The 23,673-nt window shown below is 38.4% G+C and overlaps 1 protein-coding gene across 3 annotated transcripts in view; it reads left to right on the top strand.

The window, feature by feature from the left end:
- ADAMTSL1 (ADAMTS like 1) overlaps positions 1-23,673 on the top strand; it is a 475,434-nt gene that overhangs the window by 197,328 nt on the left and 254,433 nt on the right. For 2 of the 3 annotated variants that reach the window (XM_060102065.1, XM_060102068.1), the window contains exons 10-13: positions 8,407-8,457; positions 12,994-13,198; positions 14,497-14,644; positions 19,941-20,025. In XM_060102065.1, the coding sequence (XP_059958048.1) occupies positions 8,407-8,457; positions 12,994-13,198; positions 14,497-14,644; positions 19,941-20,025 (489 nt within the window). The remainder of the gene's footprint in view (positions 1-8,406; positions 8,458-12,993; positions 13,199-14,496; positions 14,645-19,940; positions 20,026-23,673) is intronic. The other variant, XM_060102066.1, reaches the window with a different exon arrangement.

Below are 23,673 nucleotides of genomic sequence, written 5' to 3'. Positions count from 1 at the left end.
ATGAAGGGGGCTTAAATTGGCAAGGGTTGGAGAAGCAAAAAAAGCTCCCACTCATCACACTATCATGGTCACAGTCATTAGCAAACAGATCTGTTTTTTGCTGAAACTACATCCAGATTCCCCCTTCCCTCAAGGAATTCAGAGCAGCAGTCCTAAGCAAATGCCCAAACTTGTATGCCCCAAGTGGCAGTTCTTTTGAGTTCAACTGGACTTATTTTGTCCAGCTCCATTTAATTTGACAGCAAATTGCATAAGTCCTCCCTGGCCATGGGACCAAAGTGTGAACAAAATCTCAGAACTGAATCCTAATGCAACTTAAATCCTAATGCAAGAGAAATAATCTGCAGCGTGAGCGACAGTATGTACAGTGGACCTATAAAACCCAGTCACACTAACTTGGTGACCAACTAGTCCAGTGGTGATACAGTGATTATCACTCTACCGTGGTGATTTAGGAGGGGAGCTTTGGAACAACATAGCCTGGCTTGGGATCCTGGCTCTGTCACTTACTGGTTTGGGTAGCCTTCGGCAAATTACTTGTTCTCACTAAGCCTCAGTTTTTTCATCCTCCAAAGTAAGGATAATAGCTACTTACTTCGTAGAGCTGTCATGAGGAATAAAGGGTGTAATACATTTAAAGAGCTTAGCAGAGTGCCTGACACACAACAAGCACTCAATAAATGTGAGTGGCTGCAGCTATTATGACTAAGATCACCGTTATGATAATGTTGATGTTCCTTCAGAGAAACTCCTAAACTCTCCAGAAATCAGCTTTCTCCTCCATGAAAGGGCTTGGAACTCTAAAATTGCATATGGGTCTTCTAGAGAGGTAGCTCTCTATTTGCTGCTTTAACAATAGGAAACGTAAATTCCTAGGAAATTGCTTCATGAAAGCAAATCACATTTATCAGATTTTTTAAAAATCATGATCATGAAAAATTAAGGTAATTAGCAACTCCTAAAATCCCCACGTAACCAGCTATGAGACACTGCCATTCAATCTGCGTGGGGTTTATGCCATGTCCATCTCCAAAAAAGGAGAACTCAATGTAAGGGCTAGAAAATGGTTTTCTCAGTTGGCAGTTAAAGTATACTGAAATGTTTTCCTAGTCACGAAGCTCTGTTTGTTTTATAAAAGTAGGTACATTACTTAGAAAAGTAACAACTTCCTTCTTTTGGCTCAACCTCCTTTAAATATACTACTTTAAGTAGCTAATGAATAAGGGACAAAAAATACCATCGTAAAATCCCATTTGCACTTTCCTGCATTTATGATGAGATAAATAAAGCAGAGTTCTGATGCTTTTTAGAATACATGGTCATACCCTTCCCAAGTTTATAGACCTACCACACAGTATCAGACAATCAACTCTAATTCAGTTACTGTTCTGTTCTTCCACCAAGCCAGTTCAGCACTAATAATAACGATCACTTCATATACTACATTTTAAACTTTTTAAAAGTGTAATTATATGCAATCTTTTAATTAACTTGTAAGTTAATAGGACAGGTATTATCATCATCCTCATTTTTTACTTCCATTTTTCAGTTTGACTTTACTAGCTAAGTAGCTTCTTTACTTAATTTCTCTAGGCCTTAGTTTTGCCATCTGTCCAATGAGTATAGTATTCCTGTCAGACAGGAACTATAGAGAGTGCATGAGATGGTGCACGTAAAGCTCTCAGCAAGATGCCAAGCGCTCAATGCAAGTCAGCTATCGTTATTGAGAACCAACCCTATAACATGACTGGCCCAATGTTAACTGCTGTTTGAAGTTTCTACAGTGCTTTCACATCTGTTATCTCCATCCAGTTTTACCTTCCCCAGGAGGTTAGCAAGACAGGGATTATCATCTATATTTACAGATGAAAATACTGAAGCCCAAAGAAGTTATGCGATTTGCACCAAGTCAGGGCAGGCAGGAGAAAGCTGGGTCATGGACCTAAGTACCTCCGCTTCCAGAGCAGCTCCTATGCTACATAAACTCAGGTCACCTGCCCTGGTGTCATCATATCCTACGGGTACCCTTGTTCTGCATGATGCCTGCAGCAACCTGTGAGATCTGGTTTAAACCCACCATACACCTCCACAGCCAGCACAGAACTGCCAACCATATCAATGCAAAGTTTGGTGCCCTGGATCTCTGAATTGACCACAAACCTGGGTTACGCATGCCTTTTTCATGTAAATGTAAATACTGATGTTTACTCAAATCAAACAATGACCAAATCACTTGGGACAGTACAGGAAAAGCTAAACAAAGCCCAAGGAAATATTAGTCCCATTTATTTAAAAGCAGTTCAGAAATTGCATTCATTAATATCAGAAATGTTTAACCACAGAAATATAAATATAAGGAAATTATGATATTTTGGATCAAATGATCAAAAACTCTCCAGTAGTTGGTTTTATAGCAGAAAATGAATATGTATCTTTAAAATGTTTTCAAATCCTAGACAATGAAGCAGGGCTTTTTTGGTCTGATTTCTAAAAGATAAATGAATGTTGCCTAGCAGTTACTATGTTTTAAAAAAAATTGTAACCTATTTACAGAATATTTCCTCATTTGCTGGATCTCCAGCTTGCCTCTTTAAATGACAGGGAAACCTATGGTGTTTTGTAAAGTCATCAAGTTTTAAAATCGGAGAGCTTTTGAGATGATTACCTAGTTCAGTGGTTTTCAATCTGTGGTCCACAGAACTCTGATTTCTGCCCTTAGCAGCCACTAGGAAGGGGACAGGTAAGATAGAGCTCCATGAGATGGGTTTCCAGGCACCCATTCTTACTTCATCTTAAAACTCCTGATTTCATCCAATACTTAGATTTTGCAGAAGACCAACACAGAGGTCCAAATGCAATGCACTCAAGGTCACACAGAAAGAGAGTTGGCAGAGAGGAGAACAGACCTTCCATCTCCCAACTCCTCAGGGGGTCCTTGTCCTCATTATGCTATAATCCTTTGTGCTCTGCCACTCATGAGAAAGCAAATGCTTGAGTCTCTGCCAACTTTTTATTACTTCTCTCCTCCCCCATTCTGAACAGTTGCTTGGGAAGAGATTGGTTTCTATTGGCCTGGAGTTATTGAGAAAAGATGAATCACTCTCTTCTGTGACAGAACTGCCCCCACCACCCACAATTTCATTCATTTTTTTATTGAGTACCAACCTTGTGCCAAGTTCTGTGCTTGGTACCATGGCAAAGGCAAAGTAAAGCCAACGAGAGTCTAGACCACAACACTGCCGGAGGGAAGTTGAATTGTGCAGTTACAAAGCAGCATGATACCTGAAAAGACATATGAGACAGACAGGGAAGAGAAGATTTTTTAAAAGACTGTCATGGCTATTTCTGGGAGATGCCCAGTGGAAGAGATGTAGAGCTTAGCCAAGCAGCTTAGAAGCACAGTTGCCATTAAGCTGTCCTTTCTCTGCCCCAGGTCACCCAATCACCTCTGCTTGTCAGAGCAGCCAAACTACCCTCTAAAACAGCCTGCCCCTCATACAGATGGCGGAGCTAGCAAAAGGCAAGGAGTGGGACTAAAGATGTGCACCGTGAGTGGCAGTTTGTTTGGGAGATTTTTTAACCTTGTTCTTGTTTGTTTGCTTGCTTTCATTCTGGATGGTAGCTTTGCTTTTGTGTCTGCACATCAATGGCATGATTTCGTTGACTGATTATTAATGAATTGCCTCTGTGCAGGGCACTGTGTTAAAAGATACAGTAAAGAACCAATATGGATTTTGTCCCATATTGTTAACCTAAAGAAAATGTATACATGGTTAAAAGATAGTATACAGTTAAAAGTGATGAGGGGAGTTAGTGCTATGGGTATTTGGAAGAGGAAGAGAGAAGCGTCTGGCTACATGTTGAGAGGGAAAATAAGGACAGGCTTTAGAAGAGGTAGCCCTTGATTAAGAACTTTCATTGGGTGTTATGGGCTGCATTGGGAAGTAAAGTATCTGTTGCTATGACAGCAGTGAGCAGGCTGGATTGGAGGAGACAATGCCTGCAGGCAGAGAAATCTATTAGGAGACTGATGCGAGAGGGCCTAAATTCATGTCACAGAGATGTATTTGGCAGACATCACTACTGGAAGACTTTCCTGTCTGTAGGGAATACAGGAAAGAGAACAGCAACGATGCCCCCACGGTATCCAGCCTGGGTGGATGGGAGGATGGCAGTGCCCTGAACAGTAACAGTGATCACAGGAGAAGAAGCAGTTTGTAGGGGAAGATAATGAATTGTCTGGACCCACTGAGCTTGACATACTGAGAGTACATCCAGCCATCAGGACGTTAGAAATAAGGTTCTGCAGCCCTGGAGAAGAGGCAAGAGTTCATGAGAGATGCACTGGAAGGGACAGTTGAAGCCATGAAAGCAACCCCTTATGATTCGTTTCTATTGTAAGAAGAACCCAGAACCTCGCAAATTAGGTGCTCATGAAGTTAGTTATATTAGGACTTTTCTTGGAAAGAGAGATATGTCACAATATGTAAATTTCACACCTGAGTAGTGTGAGCCTGAAGAGGGCTTGATTTTTAAAGTCAGGGATATTGTTCTATAATAGCTTCTGACATGATTTCAGGACAAAGGCTCAGTCATCTTTAAGTGACACATGGGAATTGAAGGGATAGCCTCATTTCATCCATTTATATCATGTTTCCAAATGTTTCTGTCTTTTGCTTTCTCAGACTTGAATTTTGTTTTACTTAAAAGTTCTAATTCCTGAAAACAGAGAAATATAAAAAGAAGAAAGCAAAAAAACCCCACCCATAATACAAACACCAGGAACTAACAACTGTTTTGGGTCCTTTTCTAATATATTTATGTGTACACACACACACATGTATACACATACACACACACATATGTATACACATACACACACATATATAGGCTTTATAAAAATGATCTTAGGGCTTCCCTGGTGGCGCAGTGGTTCAGAGTCCGCCTGCCGATGCAGGGGATACGGGTTCGTGCCCCGGTCTGGGAAGATCCCACATGCCGCGGAGAGGCTGGGCCCGTGAGCCATGGCCGCTGGGCCTGTGCGTCCGGAGCCTGTGCTCCGCAGTGGGGGAGGCCACAACAGTGAGAGGCCCGTGTACAGCAAAAAAAAAAAAAAAAAAAATGATTGTATAGGTGGTATATGAGCACATAAGTTTTCTTAGTATTGTGGATTACATTGTCCATTCTATTTTGTATTGGATTTTTTCAGTTGACATTACATTTGAACATATTCCATGTCATTAAAAATAGTTCAAAAGACTTCATGTTCATATGCTGCATAATATTTTATTCCATGAGTTTGTCATAACATGGCAGCATTCTCCTGTCATTGGACAGTTCAGCAAGGTGTGGACTTTGAGAGGATGATGTGCAATGTCTTTCTTCTACTTATATCACATGAGTCCAGAGTGACCCCTTCTTCATCCTCATCTTCTCTTCTTCCCACCACGACCCTTGATTTGAGAGGCTTTAGATGGAATCAAGTCATTGCCCAGTGTAGGAAGTACATGAGCAATCAGAATAGTGAAGGCAATGGAGAATGAGTAGTTTTACCCCCAAACCAACTGTTTATTACATTTCCCTTTGCGATCATTTTTTTAAATTATTTTTGCCTCCTTCCCCACTGCATGTATGTTCAGACACGTCTGAATGCATACATAAACATGTATGCATGCACATACACATAAAAATGAAGACCTAAACATGGAAATAATTTCTTAAAGTCCCTAAATGGCGTCCTTTTCCATCATTCTTCAATAGATACACTTTGCCTAAGAAAAAGATTAAGTGTCTTAAAAGGAAGCAATGGAGAGTTAAGTTTAGGCAGTGTTGCCTGCCCCTCTGTGACAATGTGGTGAAAGGCCAGGGCCATGGCATGAACCCCAAGAGAGAGCAGAGCCCATGAACATGAATATGCATTAACAGGACTGGACAGAGCACCATTGTTTTGATATCTTTCTGTTTTCACAGGTGCCATAGAGTCATTTTATGAGTCTTCACCATGACCTATGCCATAGAAAGACAAATATAGCTATAGTTTTGCTGAATCCAGGTTTAAAGCTCCTTGTTCAAACAAAAACATGATTTCTAAATCAGTCCAATGCAAAGCCCAACATCTTGAATTCTGTAACTCCCTCTTTCATTCCCCTTCTTTTCTTCTAGCCTGTCTCCTTCAATATTACTGCCTCCATTTTAAACATCATCAGCTGATAAATCAGTTGGCAGAGATCTGTAACAGTTCGTTCGAATATTGAGAATGACAAATCATAGCCATAAATTTTTTCAGGAGCGAAGACAGCGATATGCATTTCTGCATTTAGGTCTGGATGTAGGCATGAGTGAAGATACTAGGGTTAGCTAAAATATAACTGCAAAGTCAGTTGTCTGTGTTCCTTAATTAACTACCAAAGTTATTAGAAGAACTTTGGAAGGTTGGAATTCTATCAAATACAGTTCTTTTAGAAAGAAATTTTCCTTAATTACTAGGCAGAAGAATTATTGGAAAGAGATCACATGATTCTAACCAAAGACAGGATTAACCTTTCACATCCAATTTCTTGTCAAAAGAAGGCAGAAAAGAATAGGAAGTTTCTCTGTCTTGGAAAACAGGGAGAAAAGTTTAATGTTAATATTCATCCCATTCTTGTGTTTGTTAGAGCTATGGGATTTTGAACTTCCTCAAAAGGCAGCATCCATTTTCATGAACATCGTTACTGAAGATTAATGCACATACACACACCATGAAAGTTTAGTTATATAAATGAATACCTTTAGTCATACAAATAAATGAAGAAAATGTAGTCATGTAAGATAAATAAGCAAATTACTACTCCAGTGTTTGTACCTCTTCGGAAGAGAAATCTGTATTCAAAGATTTGTTTCTCGTTTTCTTTCAAATTTCATTTCTCTCATTTCTCCCTTACCTTTCAGTAATTTCTTAGGAACTACCCTTTTTATTACTCCCTCTCTCCTCCTTACCAGGCATGATGTCCAGCCAGTGCTATTTTTTATCTTTCTGTTCCGCAGTATACCTTGCTCACTCTACCCAAAAGCTTAGGTTTACTAGCTATATAAAAAGAACGTACTGTATCATCCTATGTCAGAGGATGGGATCAGAGTGAGTCTTAATGTATTTATTTAAATATAAATACAAACATTTATATTGAATATGGATATTCATCCCAGAATATCCCAGAATACCTGAGTTCCATTCATCCTAAAATAGAATACATGAGTTCCTTCAGTATTCAAAAGAAGGACTTGCTATCGTTTGTCAGTGGTAAAATAAGTGTCTTCTGTTCATGACCTACCATGCCTTGCTGCAGCAAATACATGACATCCGTGAACTGAGCTCTCTCTGTCTCCCACTCTTGATGGAGAGTCTGTTGTATTAGCCCCTTTATCTGAGATTCATGAGTCATAAATCTCCCACAAACAAGGGGACTCAGCAAGAAGAAAGTCTTGCCAATTGGAGGCTTTCCTTGAAATCAGTGAGGTAGTTAGTGTACTTTATTGGAGTCTTAAAGGCCTCTGGGGACTCCCACACAGCCTATAATATCATTTCTTGTGAATCCATTAGCCATACAGCCTAAAATGTCATTTCTTATGGCTCCTTTAGTCTTTATCTCTAAATCTCACAGGTTCCCCAGAGCACCAGGTATACTAACAACAGTCAAAACAGTCACAACCACCACCATAATAGCAGTTAACGCCATATCACATTTTATAGACCACAAAAAAAGATCTTTCATCTTTATTATCACATTTTAACTACCCTACCTTTATTTTGGTAGGGAATGCGCTTTTGTTGATCATTGCCTACTATATTCACTAGTTCCCCTTCCCTTTATAAAATAACCAAGTGGCTGCTTTCCAGATTTTACTAAAATCCTCAGATTTGCCAAGGGTGCATTACCTATTTGCTAATGCATGCTACATAGTGTTGTCAGTTCCCAGGTACATACTCTTATACATAGCTCTCTCGTTCATCAGAAGTGAGACTGTAACTATAAAATTGCTTGGTGAGCATCTGGAAGTAACATTAATAATGATGATGATAATGACCTCATAGGATGTATAATTGGGGAGATTAAAGAACATTTACAAGCTTATTGTGTCATAGTTAATGATGAGGTGCCCAGTCTTCTTACTACCACCCTTTCCACTGGTATTTCCTGCCTGGATCAGAGAACTAATTGTAGTAAACGCTGCCCTTTCGAAGAACTTGCCCCATCCTCAAACAGATGCTAGCGTAAAGATTTTGAACTGTTTTAGTGTTGTTTTTTAGAGACAATTTATTAATGTTACTTTGCATTTGTCTAAAAAAATTGTATAATGTAATCATTTAGTGTTTATTTTATTGTGTGTACCTTCTACTCAGAGGGTTGGCATTATTGTTCCTAACAGTGACGGATACAAGCAGATCATGCCTTATGACCTCTACCATCCCCTTCCTCGGTACGTAAATCAATCATCCTGATGCTAGAATTAGTAAATTAGTCTTCTGCTTCTTTTATACATATATATATATATATATATATATATATTATAGATTTTGTGTTTCTCTGTAAAAATAAGATGGTAGATAGTATGTTTTGCAATCCATCCTGAGCTCTGCTTTTGAATAACACTGGTCTGCTCAGACCGTAAGCTTGTCACTCAAAAACCATTTTAAGATACGATCAGATTACATTGCAGTGGACACAGTAATTCACTATGATTAGATACAGTGTATGGGTTTATGTTATGTCTTTCTTTCACTCCCTTTGTCCTTTTTTTATGTTTCCTCTGCAATAGGACCCTAGTCATTAAAGCACTGTTGCTAACTGTTAAACAAACACTGCCTGAATTATTATCCCAATACCACAAATGTGGAATTCCAGATGTGGTATTACTCTGCATAGGGGTTTGAATATCCTTTTTTTGTTCCAAAGAAATTATAATTAAATACAAAAAGGCAGTTTTTTCATATCCTTATTGTTCAGAACATTTCATGGGGAGGGGAGGTTTTTTGTGTGTTTTTTTCCCAAAACATAAAATTCCATGTACTATGCTGCTTTTTTAAAGTACGGTATTTTTTAAAACTAGAAAAAGTCATTAAAGTGATTGAGGAACTTTTAAAAGAACTTGTTCTCTTTATTAATATATTCATAAGAAAACTGGAGAAGCTGAAAAATACTCTAGCTACTGAGTGTATCGCCTGCCACATTGGAAACAGCTCCCCAGAGAGCAAAAGTTAGATTTGGGTGTGAAGCCACCACTGTGCTAAGCAAGACCTTTGCTCTATTCTCTTTGCTCATTTGGACTTCAGGGAGTCAGCTGCTGTTTAGAACCCAAGATGTAAATCAGATCACAAATAATTGGAAATAATCCACGGTGGTTTGCACAATTTCAAACTAAACAAAGCCCAGAAAATAATTTTATTCTGAACTGTAAAATAAAGCAAATCTTTGATTGAAAATCTTCAAATACTTAATGAATTGAAATACAAAAAGAGGACCTCGAAGTCTTTTAGTCCAGCTCCCCAGTGATGCTTCATTCTCCCATTCTTCCCCAATAATCGCACCCATTCACCACACATATGTGAACACATGTATTTATACAAATATGCATATACGTGTATTTACTACTGATGTATTCCGACATATTTTATATATGTATATATATATATATACACAGACACACACGCACACGCACATGTATAAACCAATACGAGTTGTCATCCAGCCTCTACTTAAATACTTCCAGGGACTGGCCCAGAACTCACTTATCACCATTCTAATGGTAGCATATAGAAAGGGGTACTTGATTAATACTATATATAATTGTTTGGGTTTTTTTAAAGTTCTTCCACTAAGGAGTTACTTCATTCATCAGCTCCCTCCCACTTTCCTATGTCTATATTGATAAAGACAATAAATGACTTTAGAATGCTACTGATGTATCCTTTTGCTGGTTTGATCCAGAACCAAACTTGAAAAAAAAAATGGAATGAAAATATAAAAAGATTAATTTAACTGAACCAAGATTTTATTTGATTTTAATTCCTGTATCTGTAAAATAAGTATTCATAGGACGCATGTATCTGGTTGGGTGAAGGCCGTGTATTTCGAGATAAAGGCACAGTTGGATATCAGGGGTGAGAACATCAAGTTGATGTTTTTCCTGTAATGGCACTCCTCAGTTTCTTTCATATCTATGATCTCTCTTGTTTATATTTCTGTGGTGTGACTAATGCCTGTCTTAGGTTAAACTTGATTTCTTATATATTCAGATTTCCCCCAAGTGCCTGAAGCTCAATATTCTCAATGAGAGATTGAGATGAACCTCCTTGAGGTTTATTTGCACCCTGTCTTCTGCACACTTTGGCCTGTCCATGCATCACAATGGGAAAAGACAACTAGCAAATAAACAGACTATATTTCTTACCCTGTGCACTTCTGTTACTAAACTAATTCTAAAGTTAGATATTCTGCTTTATTGATAAAGCCTTACTAAATGGAAGTTATTTCTACAAATATGTTTTCATTTCTTAAGAAGAATTAAGGCTCAAAAATGGTTCTCAGAGGGTAGCTACTTACTGATCAAGGCAGAAGGCTTTACTTATTGAAATTATTTGAATGGGTTTAAGACCACAAGTGTAGATACAAAACACAACATTAACACAAACAAAGAATTTTTAGATTCTTTTTTCTTGCTTTCAGTCTTTGACTATAACATATATCTAAATATGATATAAGAACATAGTCTGATGAATAATCTTTAATTTATACTTACTATATGTAACTTTTCCACATAATCCTTAATTTTGAGAATTTCTTAAACTAAATATACTGTGTACTTAAAAATTAAAAGCCAAAGGAGTTAAAATATATGAAGTCATCTCTTATTCTTCCAGGGCAAGATTCTTGGATATATATTTTTTCCAAATACTTACCTGGTCCCTGTTTTAAGATATCCTAACTGATGCCCTCTCTGAGCTTTTGTTATACTTTCTTTAAAGCACCGAGATGTTTTGCTTTGAAATTCCACATAATCCTCTTATTATGCAAGGATTCACATTATAACTTTCACATATAGAACTACAGTTGAGTGCCGGAACCATACTATAAATACTTGGAATAATATTCAAATCATTTGTCTTTCTGTGATCACTGACATTGAAAAGGATACTTAGTACTGTTTACAAAATTACACCATGGATCCGGTCCAAGTGTTGAGACAGAAATTAATCACTGTCTCTTTAGAAGGGTCCAGTTTAGGGATGTTAGAGTACCAGTTAGAAAATGTGCTCTTTTTATGGCATCTTAATGTTCTAAGAGATTAAATGTCCGTTCAAAGCATATTCTCAGTTCACTGTCAAATCGAGTCTAATGCAAATTTGTGCGTATACATTCAGCCCAATTTCAGTCTGAATCAGACCTGTTATCCACCTCCAGCTCTCCAGAGATTTACATGGAGACAAATGAGAATTGGCCTTACCCTTTGGAAGAGAAACTCTCTACAGAGCTGCTTCCTTCTCTTGAAAGGGAACAGAGAGTCTCGAAAGGGCTAAACAGAGAACCTCAGTTTCCCCATAATAACATTTTCTTATGTGTCTCCTGGGGAAATATGCATAGGAAAATATTGTATTTGGCAGCATGTTTAGGCTGTTGGCAGTGGAGATAACAGTTGTTGCCTAGACTTGAACAGTGCAGAGAAAATGTGGAGGAAGATTCTCTGTAACTGGGAAACACACATTATCCAGGCTCTTGCAAAAGAGAAAGCAGGCTCACAATACACATGAAATCCCATGTAGAGAATAATTCACATCTCCACGGTATGCCTGTGTGGTATTTTTACATTTAACTATTCAAGTGGATCAACTTGGTGACATTTTGTTTTTCTCTCATTACAATGATATCTCTCATAATTCTAAGAGAAATCTTAAATCTTTAGCAGTCCTTATCAACAAGCAGACTATATATGCAAGAAAAAGAAGCCCAGTACCCATGTTTTTATTGTTAAAAACTACAACATTCTTTAAACCTATGGGAAGAGAGAAGAGAACCGGGCAAAGATATCTCTCAGCCTCTGGTCCCAGATGCACCAGAGCTGTGTAGAGATCTGAAAAATCAATGAAATTCTCTTAAGTGCTATTGACAATACTGTTATTTTTTCCCTTACTTTACTTTATCTGTAGATTCCAATGCCATCAGCCTTTGAACCAGAGCCAAAATTCTTCACAATTCCAGGAGTTCTTTAGGGAGTGCTAACTGTCAGTACCCCCGGCCTTAGCAGCTAGGGAGCAAGTAGATAATGCCTATATTAACATTTTGCCTCCAAATGATGATACAGTTTGAACATCAGAATTATGCTAAATCCATGTACTCCCAAAGTTGATGACTGTAGAAGCAAGGGAGAAAGAGTATTTGGTTTACCTGAATCTTTCTTGAGCTTCTCATGTAAAAGTATCCAGAAGCTAAGTAATAAAGTATTGCATCGAAAATGAAAAGTATTATCCCAGGTACAAACTATTAGTGTTAACTGATTAACCAATTTTAGTCTTGAGATAGATATTTAGATAGATAGCTATTAGATAGATGCAAATATATTTATAAAATATAAAATAATGTAAATATTATATATACATGTACACCCACCCACACACACACATACAGACACACTCAGAATCTATACTGAAGCTGAAAGAAGAAGGACTGAACAGCCCTCTTTTGAGTAGGCTACAGACCCCACAGTTATCCTTGTAGACTGCTCTCAAAGAGTAATTTCTTACATCTGTGTAGAGCTTTGAGGCTTACAGAGCACTTTTGCCAGCATCGAATCCTCTCTGACTCGTCAGATTTCAGGCCAGAGCTGGCTTTTGGTTCTCTGGAGTGTAGCCTCTCAGAACCTGATCGCCCCAAAGGGCACTGGGAAGGGGTTGGTGGGAAAGCTCACTGAGGAGGTGGGCAGTGTGCGTGTCTGCCCTGATGACTCCCCTTGCTTCTGTAGGTGGGAGGCCACCCCGTGGACCGCGTGCTCCTCCTCGTGTGGGGGGGGCATCCAGAGCCGGGCAGTTTCCTGTGTGGAGGAGGACATCCAGGGGCATGTCACCTCAGTGGAAGAGTGGAAATGCATGTACACCCCTAAGATGCCCATCGTGCAGCCCTGCAACATTTTTGACTGCCCTAAATGGCTGGCACAGGAGTGGTCTCCGGTAACTGTGCCTTCTTTCTTTGTTCGTTAGGAGAGTAAGTCCACTCTTCCCTCTCCTCATCATGACCCCACCACCCACCCTGTGCAGCTCCCCACTTCTCCTCTGGAGGGGTCTCGAAGCCTACCCGTTTAGCCCCCAGAGTAGGCTTGCCCCGAATCGAGCCCCACCAAAAGTAAATGAGTAGGAAAATATATATATATATTTTTTTTCAAACATCTTTCTTCAAGCTACTTTAAGAAACCTCTATCATTCCCCATAACATTCCCTCAAATGGCAAGAGGAGGCAAATGTCTGTCAAGAATAATTGAGGCCGATGACTGAGCCTGAAGCTGTGTATGCTGTTCTGATGGTCAAGCTCAGTAGACCAAAAGTTTGGTTTCATTTTTTATTTCTTCTACTTTGTCTATGTCCAAAAAGTGTCTTCAGTGGATTAAGATGAAAACTATGTATATTATTCACTGAAAAAAAGATGAAATGAAGATAGTAACATAATTAGAATGGAGGTGAAGTGGGATTAATTAAAACCAAAACGGTCTACACCTTAGCGAAGCCACTGCAGCAGCTTAAGCATAAAATGTTATCTGGGGGCTCCTGGCTGCTAGTGGAAAAAGGTGTGAAATGGCACAGGAGATGGAAGGGTGAGATGGAAAGATGTGCCCTCAGCCACAGAGATGGCAAAGGGCTATTCACTTAGCCTGTGGCTTTGTGGAAGCAGATCAGAGCTGTGACATCTTTCTATCTAGACTTGCTCCCAGGCATGTAGAACCACTGGAGGTGCTGTCTACATCTGGCCATTGAATCAGTTCCTTTCAACGTCTTTTTTCCACATCACTATAATCAATTGGATCAGCCATGCAGCGATATAAGTTAGCTATGATGGAAGTTAAACAAATTTTAATGTCCACATGGGAGCTGGCATTTCCCATAATTTGGACCTAATAGTCATTAGCAAAGTGACTAATAAAATTGACATACAGTTTGGTAATCAAAATTGGGCACACTCTATAATTTACTTTCTCCTCCTTTTTGCGACTTGGTTTGGGACTTTGCACACAGTGGGTGCTTAAGAAAGGCTGACTGACTAATCCAAAGCTAAGAAATTGCAAGTGATTTAATGTTCAGCCAGCTTCACCCTCAAATTGCCAAATAGAACAAAGATCCCATGACTAGTAAAAAGTGGTATAAAGCCACCAGGAGTCCTTCTGTAAAAGGAGCCCTTTAAAAAGTCTCAGGTGGGAAATGAAGAAAAGTAAACAAGGCTTTGCCTATGAGTCTCCTCTCTTACACTCTCTTTCCAGTGCACAGTGACGTGTGGCCAGGGCCTCAGGTACCGTGTGGTCCTCTGCATCGACCATCGGGGAATGCACACCGGAGGCTGTAGCCCCAAAACCAAGCCCCACATAAAAGAGGAATGCATCATACCCACTCCCTGCTATAAACCCAAAGGTAACTTGACAGGGGCTCTGTAACCAGTCTTGTCATTGTTGTACATATTCAGTGATGTTTTCAACTCCTTGGAATATAATTAAGTATCCCAAGTGTTCTTAATAGCTGTTCTTTGTAACTTAGACTCTACTGAATGGACTTAACTCTTTCTAAAAATCTTTCAAATCGTTTTGCTTGCACATTGTTTTTAAGCACTATGTATTGCTATAATTCTCTCCTGGTTCAGAAAGTTGATAGAAGACTGTTGCTGAAAAATATCAGATATATTTGCTCAAAAGGAGATATTGTAGAAATATATGTCTGATTTACTATCCATATTGCTTGCTGTTAAAAACAACACGGTGACAGCTTCCCTGGTGACGCAGTGGTTAAGAATCTGCCTGCCAATGCAGGGGACACGGGTTCAAGCCCTGGTCTGGGAAGATCCCACATGCTGTGGAGCAGCTAAGCCCATGCGCCACAGCTACTGAGCCTGCGCTCTAGAGCCCGTGAGCTACAACTACTGAAGACTGCGTGCCTAGAGTCTGTGCTCTACAACAAGAGAAGCCAGCACAATGAGAAGCCTGCGCATGCAGCGAAGAGAAGTCCCTGCTCTCCGCAACTAGAGAAAGCCCACGTGCAGCAATGAGACCCAACGCAGCCAAAAATAAATAAAATAAATAAATTAAAAAAAACAAGGTTGTGAGACTCATCAAGAAATAAAGGGAGGGGGCCCAAGTCAATAAAATCAGAAATGAAAAAGGATAAGTTACAGCTGACACCATAGAAATACAAAGGATCATAAGAGACCACTATGAGCAACTATACACCAATAAAGTGGACAATCTAGAAGAAATGGACAAATTCTTAGAAAGGTACAATCTCCCAAGACTGAGCCAGGGAGAAGTACAAAATATGAACAGACAAATCATAAGTACTGAAATGGAAACTGTGATTTTAAAACTCCCAACAAGCAAAAGTTCAGGACCAGATGGCTTCACAGGTGAATTCTACCAAACATTTAGAGAAGAGTTAATGCCTATCCTTCTAAAACTATTCCAAAATATTGCAGAGGAAGGAACACTTCTGAACTCATTCTGTGAGGCCACCATCAGCCTGATACCAAAACCAGACAAAGATATCACAAAGAAAGAAAATTACAGACCAGTATCACTGATTAACATAGATGCAGAAATCCTCAACAAAATGCTAGCAAAACAAATCCAACAATACATTAAAAGAACCATATACCATGATCAAGTGGGATTATCCCAGGGAATCAAGGATTTTTTAGTATCTGCAGATCAAATCAATCAATGTGATACACCACATTAACAAATTGAAGAATAGAAAGCATATGGTCATCTCAATAGATGCAGGAAAAGCTTTTGATAAAATTCAACATCCATTTATGATAAAAACTCATCAGAAAGTGGGCATAGTGGGGGAATACCTCAACATAATAAAGCCTATGTATGACAGGCCCACAGCTAACATCATACTCTACGGTGAAAAGCTGAAAGCATTTCCTCAAAGATCAGGAACAAGACCAGGATGCCCACTCTCGCCAGCTTTATTCAACATAGTTTTGGAAGTTCTAGTCATGGAAGTCAGAGAAGAAAAGGAAATAAAAGGAATCCAAATGAAAAAAGAAGAAGTAAAACTGTCACTGTTTGCAGATGACATGATGCATTACATAGAAAATCCTAAAGACACTACCAGAAGACTACTAGAGCTCATCAATGAATTTGGTAAATTCGCTAGATACAAAATTGACATATAGAAATCTGTTGCATTTATATACACTAATAACAAAATATCAGAAAGAGAAATTAAGGAAACAATTCCATTTACCATTGCATCAAAAAGAATAAAATACCTAGGAATAAACCTACCTAAGGAGACAAAAGACCTGTACTTCAAAAACTATAAGATGCTGATAAAAGAAATCAAAAACAACACAAACAGATGGAAAGATATACCATGTTCCTTGATTGGAAGAATAAATATTCTTAAAATGACCATACTGCCAAAGGCAATCCACAGATTCAATGCAATCCCTATCAAATTAACAATGGCATTTTTCACAGAACTAGAACAGAAAATTCTAAAATTTGTATGGGAACACAAAAGACCTCGAACAGCCAAAACAATCTTGAGAAAGAAGAACAGAGCTGGAGGAATCAGGCTCCCTGACTTCAGACTATACTACAAAGCTACAGTCATCAAAAGAGTATGGTACTAGCACAAAAATAGACATACAGATCAGTGGAACAGGATAGAAAGCCCAGAAATAAACCCACACAGTTATGGCCAATTAATCTATGACAAGGGAGGCAAGAATATACAATGGAGAAAAGACAGTCTCTTCAATAAGTGGTGCTGGGAAAAGTGGACAGCTACGTGTAAAGAATGAAGTTAGAATAAATCCAAAAATAAACTCAAAATGAAGTAAAGACCTAAATGTAAAACCAGATACTCTAAAACTCCTAAAGGAAAACATAAGCAGAACACTCTTTGACAAAAATAGTAGCAATATTTTTTTGGATCTGTCTCCTAGAGTAATAGAAATAAAAATGAAAATAAACAAATGGGACCTAATCAAACTTAAAAGCTTTCGCACAGCAAAGGACACCATTAACAAAATAAAAAGACAACCTATGGACTGGGAGAAAATATCTGCAAACAATGCTACCTACAAGGGATTAATTTCCAAAATGCACAAACAACTCATACAGCTTAATACCAAAAAAAACAAACAACCCAATCGAAAAATGGGCAGAAGACTTAAACAGACATTTCCCCAAAGAAGACATACACAGGTGGCCAACAGGTACATGAAAATATGCTCATCATCGCTAATTATTAGAGAAATGCAAATCAAAACTACAATGATATATCACCTTACACCAGTCAGCATGGCCATAATTAAAAAGTCTACACACAGTAAATGCTGGAGAGGGTGTGGAGAAAAGGGAACCCTCTTGCACTGTTGGTGGGAATGTAAATTGATACAGCCACTATGGAGAACAGTATGGAGGTTCCTTAAAAAGCTAAAAATAGAACTACCATATGACCCAGCAATCCCACTACTGGGCATATACCCTGAGAAAACCATAATTCAGAAAGAGTCATGTACCACAATGTTCATTGCAGCTCTATTTACAATAGCCAGGACATGGAAGCAACCTGAGTGTCCATCAACAAATGAGTTGATAAAGAAGATGTGGCACATATATACAATGGAGTATTACTCACCCATAAAAAGAAATGAAATTGAGTTATTTGTAGTGAGGTGGATGGACCTAGAGTCTGTCATACAGAGTGAAGTAAGTCAGAAAGAGAAAAATAAATGCCGTATGCTAACACATATATATGGAATCTAAAAAAAAAAAAAAAAAAAAAAAACGGTTCTGAAGAACCTAGGGGCAGGACAGGAATAAAGATGCAGACATAGAGAATGGACTTGAGGACACAGGGAAGGGGAAGGGAAAGCTGGGACGAAGTGAGTGTGACATGGACTTATATACACTACCAAATGTAAAATAGATAGGTAGTGGGTAACAGCTGCATAGCACAGGGAGATCAGCGCGGTGCTTTGTGACCACCTAGAGGGGTGGGATAGGGAGGGTGGGAAGGAGATGCAAGAGGGAGGAGATATGGGGATATATGTATATGTATAGCTGATTCACTTTGTTATAAGGCAGAAACCAACACACCATTGTAAAGCAATTATACTCCAATAAAGGTGTTAAAAATATATATAAAGGAAGAAGTGGCCACTGATACAGCTGACAGAGTTCGGTTCAAAAAGACAGTAAAGTATTAAAAGCTTACTATTAGTGCCAAGCTGAATTCTTCATTTTTGAAAGACAGGGATGGTTCGAGCTGTCATAGACGGCTTCATTGACCGAGTCATTTATCTGGGGGAGGTGGGCTAGTTGTAAAATGATGTGTGTATTTTTGGAACCATCTTCCTGGATTCAAAATGTTAGCAAATCCTTTTGGCTTTGGCATTTTTACATCAATATTTCTCACTGGCTTTGTTTTCTGACCATAAACAATTGTTGGACATAGAGGATAAGTGATGCCCCTAACTTAAAATAGTCCATTCTTTATTCGTTCGTCCTTTACCCAGCCACTTCAGAGAAAGAAAAGCAGTTTGTGGTTAACTATCAAGAATAAAATCTGGGGACTTCCCTGGTGGTCCAGTGGTTGAGACTTCGCCTTCCAGTGTGGGGGGTGTGGGTTCGATCCCTGGTCAGGGAACTAAGATCCCACATGCCTCGAGGCCAAAACCCAAAACGTAAAACAGAAGCAATATTGTAACAAATTCAATAAAGACTTTAAAAATGGTCCATAAAAAGAAAAGAATAAAATCTGGATTTTCACAACTAAGTAGAGTCTGGCTCTCTAAACATCATTAAAATGCCATATAATCCTATGGTGTACACGTATATAGAGATATTTCTTTCATCTTTACAATTACTTGTTATAAAATGGTGATAGAGCTTCACTGGCTCATACTGTAAAGGCAAATATGCCTATAAATGACCCTAATAAATATGTCAGAATGGGAATCTTGGCAGTTACTTCTGTAGGAGCAGTTATTACCTCTCTCTCTCTTTTTCTCCTCCACATTTTTTTGCTAGGAAGTAGTTAGGAAGCTTGTTCCGAATTGTTTGCCCAAAGCTAGATAAATAGTTGAAGCAAGTCAAATTACGAGTTGTGGAACCTAAGTTAATCGTATTCCAGTTGTCATAGAGCCTTGGGTTGGTATTGAATGAGTCAAATGTCTAAAGCAACATTTTGTGAATTTCAGAGTGTCAATTTTGTTTGTTTTTCACAGTATGGAACAGACCACACTTAGCCAAAAGGCAAAAGAAAAACAAGTTAGAATTTATGAAAGTATCACAATAGAATCTATTGTACTTTGTGTTTGTTTTACAAGGTAAATAGTGCTCTATCTTTTCAACAGGAAATAGAATCAAAGATACTTCAATGACTCTTTATACACATACTGAGCTCTAGAGTTATGATTTTCATAATAAAAAGACTTTCCTTTGCTAATCAACATAATAAAGGGGACATATACACAGAGACTAGTGTTATTAAACATTTTAAAATCTGATTTTCATTTTCTTCATATAACTATCGTCATAGGCAGAAATTTACCTAAAAACATATTTGCAGTTATTGACATCATAACTTTTAGGTAGTACAAAATCAAGAACTGGGGAGGAGAAAATGAAATTTCCCTGAAATCCTAAATTGGTTCTAAACTCTTCTCTTTTGTGTGCATGCACTTAATTCTCAGAAAAACTTCCAGTAGAGGCCAAGCTACCATGGTACAAACAAGCTCAAGAACTTGAAGAAGGAGCTGCTGTGTCAGAAGAGCCCTCGTAAGTTTTCAACCATGAGTTGTTCTGCTTTTGAAGCTGATTGGTTTAAAGAAAGCAGTGTCGGGCCTCCCTGGTGGCGCAGTGGTTAAGAGTCCGCCTGCCGATGCAGGGGATACGGGTTCGTGCCCCGGTCTGGGAGGATCCCATATGCCGCGGAGCGGCTGGGCCCGTGAGCCATGGCCGCTGGGCCTGCGCATCCGGAGCCTGTGCTCCACAACGGGAGAGGCCACAACAGTGAGAGGCCCGCATACCGCAAAAAAAAAAAAAAAAAAGAAAGCAGTGTCTTGCTGATTGTGGCTTTCATGGGTTCTGAGCTAAGTGTGCTCCTCTTACCAAGGGTGGAATGAGGCTTTGGGGCTGTCAAATTGGAGATTTATCAGTTTCATAGTGTTTCTCAAAACATGATTGCTCTCTAAATCTTTTCAGTTATGAACTAAGAAAATGAAAGTGTAGTGCCTACCCTCTTCTCCAAAGTCTGACCTCCTGTTTCCTTTTGCCAAGAGGCCAAAGGTGAGAAGGTCCAGGCTGCATCTGATGATGTAGCGCAGATTTGATGTGAAAGCCTAGGCAGCTTTTTATACTCGTTATCTCCCAGCTTTGCAGTATAGCCCCTCACAAAAATGAAAGAGTAAGGGAAATATATCTGAGGTCAAAGGAAGCTTATTAGCTTTTCTTTTCCCTTTCTTGCTGGGATCGGTATCAGATGGATATCAGGTCTTTGCCCCACTTGATCAAGGTCCCACACTGGCTCAGTTTGATCAAGGCCATGAAATCTGTAAGACCACTAGGCACAGATTTTCCAGATACTTCAGAAGAGGCAACAAGGAAGAGAGACAAACCTAGGTTGATTGATTGACCAATATGTATATTGATTCTACTGCAATACACTGATAGGCCTCTCTGCTACATCATTTTTAAAAATACAGGAAAGCACTTTATTGATGAATTTCATCTATGACCAAAGCAGTTTCTCTGACTGATGATTTTCTAGATTCATTTATTTAATACAAGTACTAGGCTCAGTGCTATGCATTGGTACCTAAGACATGTTATGTTACCCACCCTCCAAGAGCTCACAGTATAGCATTCAGGATACAAAATGGTTTCCAAATTCAACCTGTAGTTTAAATTTTACTAAATATAATATATAAATTAAGATTATAATTTATATATTCAAAAGCAATTTAGAAACTCTTCTGAGTCATCCTGTTTGAATCTAAATCTGATATGTTTTGCCAGAACACAGATTGTGTTCTGAATCACACCCTAAACATCAAGAGATTAAAAAAGAAATCCAAAATACAGATTGGTAAAATGACCAAAGTTCATTTGTAAAAAAATGGTACTTGGTTTCACAGAAAAATGGTTTATATATAAGGTAACACATTTCTTACTTAAAAGGATAAGAAGCAAAACAGATTATTTCTGTATCATAAAGTTGCTACAGCATTTTGTTTGCAACTTCTTTGAGAAAAGGCTTTAAGAAAAAGCAACTAGCCACTGCAGAACTTTGGAGGAAAGGCAGTGGTTAAAGATACAGTGCGACTCTTTTTTTTTTTTTTTTGCGGTACGCGGGCCTCTCACTGTTGTGGCCTCTCCCGTTGCGGAGCGCAGGCTCAGCGGCCATGGCTCACGGACCCAGCCACTCCGCGGCATGTAGGATCTTCCCGGACCGGTGCACGAACCCATGTCCGCTGCATTGGCAGGCGGACTCTCAACCACTGCGCCACCAGGGAAGCCTGATACGGTGCAACTTTTATGTGACTATATAAAGGCTTAAAACTTTCTGTTTCTCTCCTGCTATTACCTGGCTTGACAGACCTTCTTGCTGCTGGAGAGGAAGGAAGCAGTTCATTTTAGAGGGGTATTAACTCTTGAATCCGCTAAGGGGTCCTATTTAAGACACGGAAAGATGCCATGTAATTGGAGCTGGTTACTCCTTATACGTATTCCTAGATTAAATACATTTAAAGCCAGATAGGTATTATTTTACCTAAATAAACTCTGCTCTCCTGTACATTATATTTTGTCATTTGGTCTAAAGCGTAATTCTGCGAGTAATATTGCATTATGACCGCTGTTAAATAATATAACAAAGTTTAAATTAGATCCAAACACCTTATACTAATAATTAAAAGTCTTTCTCTTTATTAGATACCTCTCAAATGAAAGCTGTAAGTAGAGTTTAATGCTTCAGCAGAAGCATTACATAGACCACATTTAACTATATTTTGTGATGAGTGTTTTCCACTAAAATTCTGATTAAGATGCATTATGCATAACTTTAATCTTAACAAAATCCCTAAAGTAGTAAACACATAGTTTTAACCATTGAAACTATAGCCATATATTAGATTATTAAATTTTACTCTTGGTGTAATGGAATTGCCATCTTGGCATGATTAATCTCAATTGAAGTAGATTGTAATTGGAGTGCTAGTGCTGGGTAAAGGAAATGTATGCTGTTATGCTCAGAACAATAATTACTTTTATACAAAAATGAAATAAGTGACAGCTGTAGAATAATGTAATGAAAGGTATGTGGTTTCCACATTTTAATACACTTTACTGTTTACCACACTGGACCCTAGGAAAGGTCCTACGTGTCACATTATTTTTTTTAATTGATTTTGAATTTTAAAAACATAATTTTGCAGGGTCTTAATTCTTTCTTTTTTTAAACCACACAGACTAGTTTCTGAATGTATGGAACAACCTATAATTACTCTCCATAGTATAATGAAAAAATGATACACTGTCAGCAAGTCTTTCCTTCCCCCCACCAAAGAGACCCACATTGCTTAACTTAAATAGTAATGTTTAGAAGCTGTGGTTGTCACTTCTGAACTAATACAGAAAAGAGAAGCAAGAACAGTGGTCCAGGACTATTATCTCTTGCTTTGGCTCCAGTTAACATGGAGAGTTCTGTAATAAAACAGCAAATAGCATTTACTTCCCCTTATGTAGAATAAAAATATTATCACCAGCCTGTCTCATTAAATACTATGGGAAAATCAGTAGCTTAAAGTCTTTAGTATATGGAGATACCATTATTGAATGTCAGATTCTTTTGGTAACCCCAAAATGAAAAAAAAATTTTGGTTATCACTGTAGCCAAAAATATGTTTGAAAGCAACCACTCTAAGACATGTGTAGAAGAAAACTATAGTAAAATACTGAAAACTGAACTGCCAAGAAATAACTAAAACTTTATAGAACAGAAGTATGTTACATATTCCGCTAAACTAAATGCCATGCAGAAGATACAAATACAGTTATTAGTCTCATAGAATAGCTGAAATAAATTTCAATAGTGGGTCACATGATAGTAATGAACTTACCATTGATGAGCTTCATCTTATGAAGCTGCAGCTTCATATATAAATGCTTTTAGACATTGCTTTTTCCTCAGCAAAGACCTGGTTTATTTACAGTGTATTTGATTCATATGGTACAAAGGTAGGAATATTGTGATCAATATATTTTCTTGATCTGCAGAAAATGATTTCTTAACCCACTTGTGGGAGTCCTGCTCTCTAAACTGACTTTTCACTGGTGGCCATAATTTGCCTTAATACACACCCATGTTTTTATCAGGTTTTCCTGACAACCTACATCAAGAATCTTTAAGCAGCTTTGTCTCTCTTA

This window comes from Mesoplodon densirostris, chromosome 6 (assembly GCF_025265405.1).
Source record: "Mesoplodon densirostris isolate mMesDen1 chromosome 6, mMesDen1 primary haplotype, whole genome shotgun sequence".
NCBI classification, from domain to species: domain Eukaryota; kingdom Metazoa; phylum Chordata; class Mammalia; order Artiodactyla; family Ziphiidae; genus Mesoplodon; species Mesoplodon densirostris.
Note: the sequence above shows the minus strand (reverse complement) of the source record. Positions and strands in the feature narration are given on the sequence as shown.